A 13032-nucleotide genomic window follows, 5' to 3' on the forward strand; every position below is an offset into this window, starting at 1 on the left:
ATGAAATCCCACAATGCACCGGGGTGTTGTTCAGGACCGCGGAGTCGGTTTGGGACAAAACTATGGTGGTGTTTATGTGACGGAATGCAGGCGCACTGTGACAAACAAAACTCGTGAATCCGTTTATTAAAATCTGTCAAACACACGGTGGTTGTGATTCAGATGTAGGGGTTAGTGTGTAGGGATCAGGGCGCTATTAGAAATGCGACACACAAGAGCATAACATGGACTCGCGTTAGGAGTGGACGCGCTCGCGCTTCTGCACCCGAGAGCAAAGGGAGAATGTGGCGCTCGGTAACGGAGGCATGCCGCGGCCTCGCGCTGGCTGTGTGGCTCGTGTCGCTGTGCTCGGTGCGCGCGCCGTGCCTGGACTTCGCGGCGGAGAAGGAGGAGTGGTACACGGCCTTCGTCAGCGTCACGTACGTGGACCCGGTTACGGCGGAGCTGCGCACCGAGAAGAGCGAGTGCGGCCACTACGGAGAGCACTCCCCCAAGCGCGACGCCAAGGGCTTGCTCGCCACGGCGGCTTCAGCGCGCGAGCGCTACGCCTGCGACCCCAACACGCGCTTCGCCGTCCCCGACCGAGCCAGCGCGTGGATCGCCCTGGTCACGCGCGGAAACTGCACGTTCAGGGACAAAATCCGCCACGCGTCCGGACAGAACGCCTCCGCCGTGGTCATCTTTAACGTCGGGGCTTCCGACGCTAACGAGACCATCACCATGCCGCATTCAGGTAATTCTCAAACAAGCCGTTCAACATGTTCCGCTTTAAAACAACACCAGAAACAGGACGCACCGGTTTACAGCCAGCGTGACCAAACAGCTGGGAGAAGATCACTGACACCTCACCTGAGCCTGTGTGCGCTGTCTGTCAGAGAGAGAGATACCGGTCAGTTTACTCTAGAAAGGAAAACAAGTACAGGGAGGGAAGGAGGAAAGAACTACAGAATAGACAGAAAGGGGAAGGAAATACAACTTAAGAGCCATTGCAAGAATGTTAAAGGAAGAAATACAAATCTATCAAAATGTCGACAGGAGAAAGGGAAGAACCAGGAAGTAAGTAAGGTGGATGCAAAGACAGACAGCAGTAAAGAAATGAATGAGAAAGTAGAGAAGGAACAAAAGGGTAGAAGTCATGAAAGAAAGGAGGAAGAGAAGAAATCTGGGAAAGGAAAAGGGCAGTAAGGAATAAGGAAAGAAATGGAAAGGAAGAATGAAGATATAGGCTGAAAAGAATGAAGGAAGGGTGTCACAAAAGGATTCTTGCAGTGGTGCTTTTGTGGCTGGGGACTTTGGGGGCCGCCGCTGACTTGCTGACTTTGGGGGCCGCGGCTGACTTTGGGGGCCGCCGCTGACTTGCTGACTTTGGGGGCCGCGGCTGACTTTGGGGGCCGCCGCTGACTTGCTGACTTTGGGGGCCGCGGCTGACTTGCTGACTTTGGGGGCCGCCGCTGACTTTAGGGGCCGCGGCTGACTTGCTGACTTTGGGGGCCGCGGCTGACTTGCTGGTGGTTGTGTGTACTGAACTAGACCGAGAGGTACATGGTATTTATACTGTTTGAATTGCAGTTTACTCAAACTCTAAATTAAATATTAGAATATTTTGTTTTTTTTTTTGCGTGTGTGCAGTATGCTATAATTATCAAAATTGAAATAGAAAAATGCTTAAAGTTTTAGTTTACGTCTAATGTTTCTAGAACATTAAATTTTCACTTTCTTAAATAGCTGATGGAAAATATTGGACTTTTTCATGATCATCTAATTTTTTTTTAGATGCACCTGTATAGCTGGTTTTTCCAGTGCAAACCGTGACCTCGGTGGGCGTATCAATAGTTTGGAGAGGATGTAGAGTACAGCAATGGAGAATGCAACAAAAAAGGATACATATTCAGAAAAAAATTAATGAAAAAAATATCTGCAATTTGGTCAAAAAGCAGCAATTGTACATCGTCTGCATTTTCAATAGTCTCTTGTTGTACCATATAATTATTGAAACATGATTTTACTTTAATGTTTAACTTGCTATTGATTCTATCAAACTTGTCCACAAAAAACAAGTATAAGCTGTTCGATTTACTGTTAATTTCAATCTCTTGGTGGTTTGAAAAGCTGTTTTTTATTAGTGCGTGTCCTCATTAGCCACGGGCTAAACTGTAAGATTGATGATTTATTAAGAAGGGAGCTCATCATAAACTACATTAGAAATGTTAGCAAAGTGCTAATTCACGCCTGAGACAAAAATATCATAACTCCAAATAAATAAAAATCCACCACAGATTTAGGATATTAAACTTTTTATATGCGCTCTTAAAATAATATTGACTATTTTAAAACGATACATGTTCAACCTGCACACCAAAGTGTCTGAAATACTTCTGTTGTCATGGTAAAAAATAAATAAATAAATAAATAAAAATCTCAGGAATTAGCTAGAGAATTGAGAATTTTGTAAATTATGGAGAATGTTTCTTCTTTTGACAATTTTTGTATGTTCATAAGTTATAAAGTACTGAGTTGTTTATGGGAGTACAAAATGAGTTGAAGGGGGGGAAGCCTTTAGCATAGATTTTTTTTTTTTTTTAATCTGGGGTAAAAATAAACCGTGCTAATGCACTTAAATCTGATGTTTTTTCTTATTGAATACGATTTCTTATTTATTCTTATTTACTCACTCTTTTTGTTTATTTTCCACAAAGTATTACAACATGTCTGGAATATGACCGATCTGCTTGTTTGGTGTTTCACTGAGGTAGCAATGTTAAACTGTAGCTAACAATGTGCACAAGATTAAGACCAAAAATTACTGAAAAATCACCATGTACTCTTCTCAAACTATGTTGAGTTATTCAAAATGCTTAAATAGACTAGTTAGCGTGGTTTCATCCGATACTGTATGACAGTTATTTTTAAAAATGTATGCTGCTAGATCAGATAGCATAAAAAAAAGCCCTGCAGTGATGGCCATTTTGAATCTGGAACAGCTTGATTTATGTTTTCATTGCTAAATGAAACTTTATTCTGATATTTTATGAAGCTGTAGCTCAATAAATAATATTACTAATCCAACTCCTCATTTATAGTGATCATGTAAATCCAGTGCCTGATGCTGATTAAACTGCTCGTAATTTTCATTGCCTATTAGCAGGTAGCTCTAATCTTCAAAAGATGGGAAACGACCATTAGGATAACATGCATAGTTCATGTCTTTTGGCTGATCAAATACATTTGAGTAAAATGGATAAGGTATTTCTGAGCTTTTTTTTTTTTCATTAATATTTTAACGGTTTAGTGTCTGTATGCTGCCTGTTTTGGAAATGGAAAACTTGCAGCTGTAAATTTGTGTCTCGGCTCTGACTAATGCCTTCACATAGAAGCTGAACATGTAAACAAGCAAAACTTGCCACACAAGTTCTGCTTGATTTATACCATTTTTTTTATTCAGCGTTCTCAGAAGGATGATGTAATGTCGTCTCTGAATTCCCTTGGCTCATCCTGGATCAGAGCCTCCTCTATGTTAAGTCAAGTCAAGTTTATTTGTATAGCGCTTTTAACAATAAACATTGTCGCAAAGCAGATTTACAGAATTTGAGCAACTTAAAATATGAGCTAATTTTATCCCTAACCTATCCCCAATGAGCATACCTGTGGCGACGGTGGCAAGGAAAAACTCCCTCAGACAACATGAGGAAGAAACCTCGAGAGGAACCAGACTCAAAAGGGAACCCAGCCTCATTTGGACAACAACAGACAACATGACTATAACATTAACAGTCCTAACAAAGTCAGCTTCATTGACGCTATAAACCCCCCACTGACGGAAACCTGAGCGCAAAACTGTTCACGACAACTGTAGTCAGCAAGTCAACTGCAGTCCCCAGCCACAAGAGCACCACTGCAAGAGTCCAGAGCGTCCTCCAGGCGTGGCCCCCAAATGTCCACATGGAGCTGCCCTCCACAGGAGCGACGTGATGAGACTCCAACCAGACACAGGGCACCAGGATGGATCAGGCAGGTCCGAGGAACAGAAGAGGTCAGCATCTCGATCCCAGGACAGACATGTAACTCAGAGGGACAGATTTTTTTTTGGGGGGGGGGGGGAAGAGAGAAAACACAGGTTGTTTGGTATGCCCAGTGTCACCTGAATAAGTAGGAACAGTATGCATGTTGCACTGAGTACAAGCAGGGACTCTGGCAACTAACTATGACAGCATAACTAAAAGGGGAGAGCCAGAAGGTAACACAGGCATGAGGGAGCCCCGGGACATAAAGCAGCAGCCACTACACCGTCAACAAATTCGAGTGAGCAAGCGAGTGGGGACTGACAGCATCCATACATCCCAGTTTACCAAAACACTCTGACACTCAGATCTGGAGAGTCTGAGGACTCTCCAGATCTGCTCCTTTACCTCATAAACAACATTAACAAAAGGCTTGATTAAACAGATAAGTTTTCAGCCTAGACTTAAACACTGAGACTGTGTCTGATTCCCAAACACTACTTGGAAGGCTGTTCCATAACTGTGGGGCTTTGTAAGAAAAGGCTCTGCCCCCTGATGTAGCCTTCACTATACGAGGTACCAGCAGATAGCCTGCACCTTTTGATCCAAGTAGGTGTGGCGGGTCATAGAGGAGCAGAAGTTCACTCAGGTACTGTGGTGCGAGACCATTCAGTGCTTTAAAAGTCAATAGTAGTACTTTATAATCAATACGAATGTTATGATCAGTTATTTTGGTCAATATGAGTGTTTAGTCAGTTTGAAGAAGTGATGTGTTTACTAAAAACAGTGATTCTGGTTCTGTCCTAGTGACCAGAAGGTTGTGAGTTCAAGTTCCGGCACATCCAAAGAATTGTTGACGGATCCAAGACCGTTAACCTTTATCTTTTCAAGTTCTTTGCAATTATAAAAATGCTAACCCTACAACTCCAAATTAGAAAAAGTTGGGACGGTATGTTGAAATTGGAGCTGAAAACAAACATTTGTAAATAATCTTTGACATGTATTGCACTCAAAACAATACAACAGCACATTATTTGATGTTTTGCCGTGCTCTCTCATTTTATTGTATTTATTTTATACACTTTTTTAAAATAAACATCTTTAATTTTGATTATTGCAACACATTTCAAAAACTTTTGGGACAGTAAAGCCTTTACCACTTTAATGTTGCCTTTCCTTCTCACAACAGTTAAAAGATATTTTGGGACTGAAGACACCAACTGAAGTATTTAAATCATTATTTTTGTCCCATTCTTCTTGCAAACAGGCCTTAAATGAACAGTCCACCGTACTTCCATAATGAAATATGCTCTTATCTGAATTGAGACGAGCTGCTCCGTACCTCTCCGAGCTTTGCGCGACCTCCCAGTCAGTCAGACGCGCTGTCACTCCTGTTAGCAATGTAGCTAGGCTCAGTATGGCCAATGGTATTTTTTGGGGCTGTAGTTAGATGCGACCAAACTCTTCCACGTTTTTCCTGTTTACATAGGTTTATATGACCAGTGATATGAAACAAGTTCAGTTACACAAATTGAAACGTAGCGATTTTCTATGCTATGGAAAGTCCGCACTATAATGACAGGCGTACTAACACCTGCGCGCTTCGACAGCGCATTGATACGGAGCTCAGTATCAATGCGCTGTCGAAGCGCGCAGAAGGTGTTAGTACGCCTGTCATTATAGTGCGGACTTTCCATAGCATAGAAAATCGCTACGTTTCAATTTGTGTAACTGAACTTGTTTCATATCACTGGTCATATAAACCTATGTAAACAGGAAAAACGTGGAAGAGTTTGGTCGCATCTAACTACAGCCCCAAAAAATACCATTGGCCATACTGAGCCTAGCTACATTGCTAACAGGAGTGACAGCGCGTCTGACTGACTGGGAGGTCGCGCAAAGCTCGGAGAGGTACGGAGCAGCTCGTCTCAATTCAGATAAGAGCATATTTCATTATGGAAGTACAGTGGACTGTTCCTTTAAGGTGTGTAATAGTACGGGTCATCGTAGTTTTCGTGTTTTTCATTTCAAAATTTGCCACCATTCTCTATTGTGGACAGAGGCTCTTCTTCCTCAGTCATGCCTTTGTAATGTGTACAGAATGTGGTTTTTCATCTTGTTGAAATATCCCTGGAAAAGATGTCTTGAAGGCAGCATATGTTGCTTCAAAATCTCTCTGTACTTTTCTGCATTAATGCTGCCATCACAGAATTGTAAGTTACCTTTGCCAAGGGCATTGACACAACACCATACCATGACAGACCCTGGCTCTTGGACTTGTTGCTGGTAACAGTCTGGATGGTCCTTTTCGTCTTTGGTTCACAGCACATGGCATCCATTTCTTCCAAAAAAAGAGACCTGGAATACTGATTCATCTGACCACAATACACATTTCCACTGTGTGATGGTCCATCCCAGATGCCTCTGAGCCCAGAGAAGTCGGTGGTGCTTCTGGACACAGTTAACATAAGGCTTCCTTTTTGCACAGTATAGTTTTAACTGGTATTTGTGGATGTAACTCTGTATTGTGCTTGACAAAGGTTTGCCAAAGTAATCCAGAGCCCACGTGGTTAGATCAGCTATAGACCCCTTTCACATGACGTCACCGCGCCGCGAGATTTTGTTAGGCGCCATATTGGAAGACCAAATACATGCACTCACAATATAAAACAAAGTACGAGCGAGAGTAAAATGACACGATGGATGATAATTCTGGTTATGTGAGTACATTACCAGTTGCAGAAAGGGCACGGTATGTGGAGAAACTGGCTGTGATTGATGGGTTTGACCCATATGATAAGACTCGCGGCAAGGGAGAATGGAAACATAAGGAGGACCGGACACCAATTCTGCCATCTGTTTGCTACCCAGACATTGTAAACTATTTGTTGTTTACACCCAGTGCCTACACTCAGTGTTCGAACTATGCCGATATTTTCGGGGGGCCCCTTTTTTCCCTTGGGGGTGTGTGCTTGCACTTGTCTCGATGCGCGGATCTCCAAACACATGAGAAGCCTTGCGCTTGTCTCGGAGCGCGGATCTCCAAACACATGAGAAGCCTATCTTGCGCACATATTACGCGGACTCCACACCTCCACACACGCATCGCGTCTGAAGTCATAACTCATCAGGGGAAATCGTGTCCGCATTGGCATGTTCAAAAAACAACCTCACGTCAACAATGATACCACACACAAGAAAAAAAAAAACAGTCAGGCTACTCAACAACCAACCTGGCAGCAGCGAGCAAGCCCCAAACCATCCTTTATTATTATTATTATTATTATTATTATTAAATTGTAGAAGTCTGGGAGGCTTGCTCCTCATACAGTTTCAACTTGAGGCCAATTTATCATGTTTTAAATCTGAATTTCTTGTGTTTGCTTACCTCAAAGTGTCCGCAGATCATGCACAGACTTATCCATTATATCCACAGTTTTTTGCCAAGTCTCACACAGGTTTCTTTCAAGTCTACTGTTGGGCCAATAAATCATAAATAAAACAGCTCAGATTTGTTTGTTTAAGTCGTTTGCCACTCCACTTTATTCTCATGGGTTCACATACCGCTGCCGTTATTATCCCCTTATCACGAGTTTGTTGATCTTCCAAAATGGCGCAGGGTCTGTTTACTTCCGGTTTCGGGTGACGTCAGTGAAAGGGGTCTATAGATAAATGACGTTCTTGATGCAGTGCTGTCTGAGGGATCAGAGATCATGGGTGTTCAGCTTAGGCTTGCGCCCTTGCCTTTTATGCACTGAAATTTTTCCAGATTCCTTGAATTGTTTAATGATTAAATGCACCATAGAGGGTGAAATACCCAAATCCTTTCTTAGCTTTCTTTGAGGAACATTTCCTGTGCTCCTCAATATCATCTGATGGACCTACTTCTATCCTACTCTCCCATTCACAGTCTCAGATCTTCATCTTCTGGTCCATTTTGTTCCCAGATTTAAATTATCCACCATGGGTTCCAGGGCATTTAGGATTGTAGTCCCCAAGCTGTAGAATTCTCTCCCTCACAGCCTTTGTGATTTGTGCATCTCTTCCCAAACTCCACTTAAATCCTGATCTCTTTTCTCTCTCTGCTATCCCTCCTCTCCTGGTCACTGACTGTGTTTTTTCTTCCTCAATGTTTTGAGCTAGTCTGCTGTCTTTGTCCATGTTAACTATTGACTTTGTTGTTTTTCCTTCTCTGTGTCTGAGGTTACGTCTTCATTTGATCCGTTTTGATTTTTTTTTTTTTTTGTAGTGCAATACAGCTAGTCTGCTGTGTTTATGCTCATGTTAATTGTCATTTTTATTTTCCTTTTCTGTCTCTCTAATCTGTTATGTCTTCTTTTGTTTTTTTTTTTCGTAGTGCCATTACTCCTCCGTAAAGCGTCCTTGGGTTGGTGAATATAATAAACTTGCTGCTGTTAAATATTTCAGTGCAATTCTCGCACATTTGTCAACAAACTGGAGATCCTCGGCCCATCTTTTGTTCCTGAAACACAAGGCCTTTCCTGGACACCACCAATTTTATATAAGATTATGATTACAATCGTCTGTTGACGGGCAGCACGGTGGTGTAGTGGTTAGCGCTGTCACCTCACAGCAAGAAGGTCCTGGGTTCGAGCCCCGTGGCCGGCGAGGGCCTTTCTGTGTGGAGTTTGCATGTTCTCCCCGTGTCCGCGTGGGTTTCCTCCGGGTGCTCCGGTTTCCCCCACAGTCCAAAGACATGCAGGTTAGGTTAACTGGTGACTCTAAATTGAGCGTAGGTGTGAATGTGAGTGTGAATGGTTGTCTGTGTCTATGTGTCAGCCCTGTGATGACTTGGCGACTTGTCCAGGGTGTACCCCGCCTTTCGCCCGTAGTCAGCTGGGATAGGCTCCAGCTTGCCTGCAACCCTGTAGAAGGATAAAGCGGCTAGAGATAATGAGATGAGATCATCTGTTGACGTCACTTGTTTCAAATAACATCATTATTTAATTGTTTTGCCTCATTACTAGCCCTAAATGAAGTAGCCCAGACAAAGCATGAAATAGCTTGTGTTCATACTGTCTACAATGAAGTGCAAGTCGTAGTAGATTTAAAAATCACTGCTTTATTTTTATTTGCATTTTCCATACTGTCCCGCCTTTTTCTGATTTGGGGTTGTATTTCTAGGCATTATTATCCAGACACAATTTCAAGCTTGAAGTTTTTTGTAATCTTTCAAAAAAAAATAAAGTACAAATAAGCAAAACGAGAAGAACCATTCTAATGCATGTTCAGTAAATTTTATTAATTTTTATTTCTAATGCATGTTCAATACATTTTTATTAATTTTTATTGTGTTTTTGCAGTGTGAAAACTTGAGGTCTAAAATGTTTTTGATTTTTGCCCATAATTTTATTTTTACTTAATATTTCTCGTGTTCTCTTACTTTTCTTTCCTTGGCCTTATTTTTTTTTCTCTCCTGTGCTTTCTACTTTGTCATTTTCTTCCTCCTCCCTCACTCACACATTCAGGCACAGGTGACGTGGTAGCGATCATGATCCCCGAGCACAGAGGCCGTGAGCTGGTGCTGTTGCTGGAGAAGAACGTGACTGTGAACATGCACATCACCATCGGGACACGCAACTTGCAGAAGTACGTGAGCCGCACATCCGTCGTCTTCGTCTCCATCTCCTTCATTGTCCTCATGATCATCTCGCTGGCATCGCTTGTCTTCTACTACATCCAGAGGTTCAGATATGCCAACGCCAGAGATCGCAACCAGGTATATACACACACCACAAATATGGCCATGCAACATGAATGAGAACAGTCAGATTGAATTCATGTGGCTTTTTTGCCTATATGAATGCGTTGAGCAGTGTCTTCATCATCCAGCGCCAGCAGCACGGCAAAATGGGAGTGTGCAAAAATATCGTTTTATCGTTTTGTACAATTTGTCTGATTTGATCGATTTGTAACATTTTATGGATCAATCGTTTAGGGTAATTCGCTTTTTTTGGGGGGGGGTGCTGAACGATTTTCCAGGTTCATTTCTGCTATGATTAAACAGGGCCAGAAAATTAAATAGATGGACTCTGAACGCAACTATATTGTGTATGACAGAATAGGATGTCACTCCAGTGCAATTGTATCCCTTTCAGAAGCTTTTTTAATCCAGCCTTGAACTGGTGTGTTGGGGTGTTTTTTGTTATTTATATTTATTTATTGGAGACTTTCTAAAATAAATCCATAAGAAATCTGAAACTGAATGTCTGCCTGTTTTTTGTGATTATTTATCCATTTTTCCATGTTGGAAATAATTAGCATGTCTTATCCACTTGCAATCCCATCATACACTGTTTTGGAAGATAGCTACAAACATCAGTGGAGGACGGCGACAATAGCTGCGAAAACAGAAAAAGCTAGCCATGTGGCTTTTTTTTTTTTTGTCTGCCTTTTTTGCCTGCTGTCCTCCAGAGCAAAATGCAATGCATCCATTTAGTTGTCTCACAAGAAATATATATATATATATATATAATTTTTTTTGTGTGTTGGTGATGCAGATGATTTGTGCAAAGGTGTATTAAAGGGATAGTTCGGGATTTTTGACATGAATCTGTATGGCATCCCCATCAATAGTGTCGTGCAAACACACTGACTTACCCCTGACAGCATCCTGTGAGTCCAGTTCTTGTCCAGTTTTGGTCCAGACGAAAGTAGTCCGGCAAGTTTGTTGGGGTCACGAAAGTAAAACGTTTTTCGTCTCAAAACAGTATGTGTTCAAAAGAGTGATATATTTGCATCACAAAACCGTTACCAAATAAAAAGTCAGACCTCGCAATCGCTTGGCACTATTTTCTCTCCCTTCTTATCACTGCGCGCTGCCGGCTTCATCCAGCTGCGGCTCCAGCTTCAAGGATAAGCTGGAGCCGCATAAGTAGGAGTCCCGGCGGGTGGTTTGTATTCGATTCGTTTATATCCCGACCTTGTCAGCTGTCAGATTTATGTTCATGGACCCGGTAAGCTGGTAAATAATATTTATTTATTTTTTTCTTTACCAAATTCTAAGACAAAACGAGAGCGCCGGAAAGGGAAAACCGAGCCGAGCCGCCTCACGGCTGTAATGCAAATTGCTTTCCTCCTCAGTATACAAGTGCGCTTCCATGGCAGGGAAAAAGAAACTACCACTGCTGCCTATGTAGTGCCCTATTTATACAAATAGGAGTCATTCAGGATTCAGCCATGACACGGAGCAAAAACATGGCTGAATCCTGAATGACTCCTATTTGTATAAGTAGTCAGCTGGGATGGGCTCCAGCTTGCCTGCGACCCTGTAGAAGGATAAAGCGGCTAGAGATAATGAGATGAGATGAGAGGGCACTACATAGGCAGCAGTGGTAGTTTCTTTTTCCCTGCCATGGAAGCGCACTTGTATACTGAGGAGGAAAGCAATTTGCATTACAGCCGTGAGGCGGCTCGGCTCGGTTTTCCCTTTCGGGCGCTCTCGTTTTGTCTTATAATTTGGTAAAGAAAAAATAAATAAATATTATTTACCAGCTTACCGGGTCCATGAACATAAATCTGACAGCTGACAAGGTCGGGATATAAACGAATCGAATACAAACCACCCGCCGGGACTCCTACTTATGCGGCTCCAGCTTATCCTTGAAGCTGGAGCCGCAGCTGGATGAAGCCGGCAGCGCACAGTGATAAGAAGGGAGAGAAAATAGTGCCACGCGATTGCGAGGTCTGACTTTTTATTTGGCAACGGTTTTGTGATGCAAATATATCACTCTTTTGAACACATACTGTTTTGAGACGAAAAACGTTTTACTTTCGTGACCCCAACAAACTTGCCGGACTACTTTCATCTGGACCAAAACTGGACAAGAATTGGACTCACAGGATGCTGTCAGGGGTAAGTCAGTGTGTTTGCACGACACTATTGATGGGGATGCCATACAGATTCATGTCAAAAATCCCGAACTATCCCTTTAAGGTGCGCATGTGTACTGTTTTAGAGGACCGATGCGTTCACATTACTTAGATACAGGTCACTTATGAATGTAAATTGTCAAGAAAAGGCAAATCTAATCGGAGCAAAAAAATCAGAATTGAATGACAAGGCTTGAAACGTGAACATTAACCTAATACTTGTATTATCAGGTAAGCACACACCACAATCAGAAAAAAACACAAACACATGTGATGTGCACACACTCAAGAACAGCATGTTCTCTCACACCTATTAAGATAACAGTAAAGTATGAATTGCATTAAAAACATGTTGGGGGGGTGTGGGCTTCTTGTTTTTTTTTTTTTTTTTTTTTTTTGTGAGCAGTGTGGTTAGTTCAGCAGTGTCAGTGCTATGAGTAATGTGGAAAGAGTGCAGTCAGGCTGCAGCATGTTTGCTTGTAATGTTCTGTACAGATCCCAGTCTGCACTCCCGATGTTGGTTTATGGATGGTGAAGTGTGCTCCGAGGCTGAGACATGCAGAGCTGAGTGAGAGATGGGGAAAGAAGTCGGCCATTGGGGCTGATCCTGCTGCTGCACTTTTATTACTTCTGCTTTCTTCTCACAGCTGTGTGCGTGCGAGGGGGGAAAATAAGAGACCAGTGATAGATGGCTGTTAGCTGTTTAGTGCAAAGACTGCTGTCTGATGGACAGAGAGAGAGAGAGAGAAAGAGAGACACAAAGATGGAGAAAGAAAAAGAGTGAGAGAAAGACAGGGAGATTCATGAAGAGTGATGGAGTGAGAGAGGCAGAGAAAGACTAAAAGAAAAACGGAGAAGGAGACATGGAGGGAGAAAGCGATGGATCGAGAGAATGGGGAAAGAGAGAGAGAGCCATGAACTGAGAGAGATGGGGGGGGGGGGGGGAGACTGGTGTGTTCTGATGAACTGATTTAAAATAATTTCTGTCGTGTGCGTGTGTGTGTGTGTGTAGCGGCGACTTGGTGATGCAGCTAAAAAGGCCATCAGTCAGCTCCAAGTACGGACCATCAGGAAAGGAGACCAGGTGAAAACTCTCTCTCGCACGCGCGCACACGCGCACACAGTGTGTGTATTGAGGTAT

The 13032-nt window shown here is 42.7% G+C and overlaps 1 protein-coding gene across 3 annotated transcripts in view; it reads left to right on the plus strand.

Annotated features, from left to right (window-relative positions):
* Nucleotides 1-13032, plus strand: part of rnf150b (ring finger protein 150b) — a 25676-nt gene continuing 12644 nt past the window's right edge. For all 3 annotated transcript variants that reach the window (XM_060937763.1, XM_060937764.1, XM_060937765.1), the window contains exons 1-3: nucleotides 1-733; nucleotides 9488-9738; nucleotides 12904-12975. In XM_060937763.1, the coding sequence (XP_060793746.1) occupies nucleotides 283-733; nucleotides 9488-9738; nucleotides 12904-12975 (774 nt within the window). In that variant the 5' untranslated portion in view covers nucleotides 1-282. The remainder of the gene's footprint in view (nucleotides 734-9487; nucleotides 9739-12903; nucleotides 12976-13032) is intronic.

Source organism: Neoarius graeffei, chromosome 13 (assembly GCF_027579695.1).
Source record: "Neoarius graeffei isolate fNeoGra1 chromosome 13, fNeoGra1.pri, whole genome shotgun sequence".
Lineage (NCBI taxonomy): Eukaryota > Metazoa > Chordata > Actinopteri > Siluriformes > Ariidae > Neoarius > Neoarius graeffei.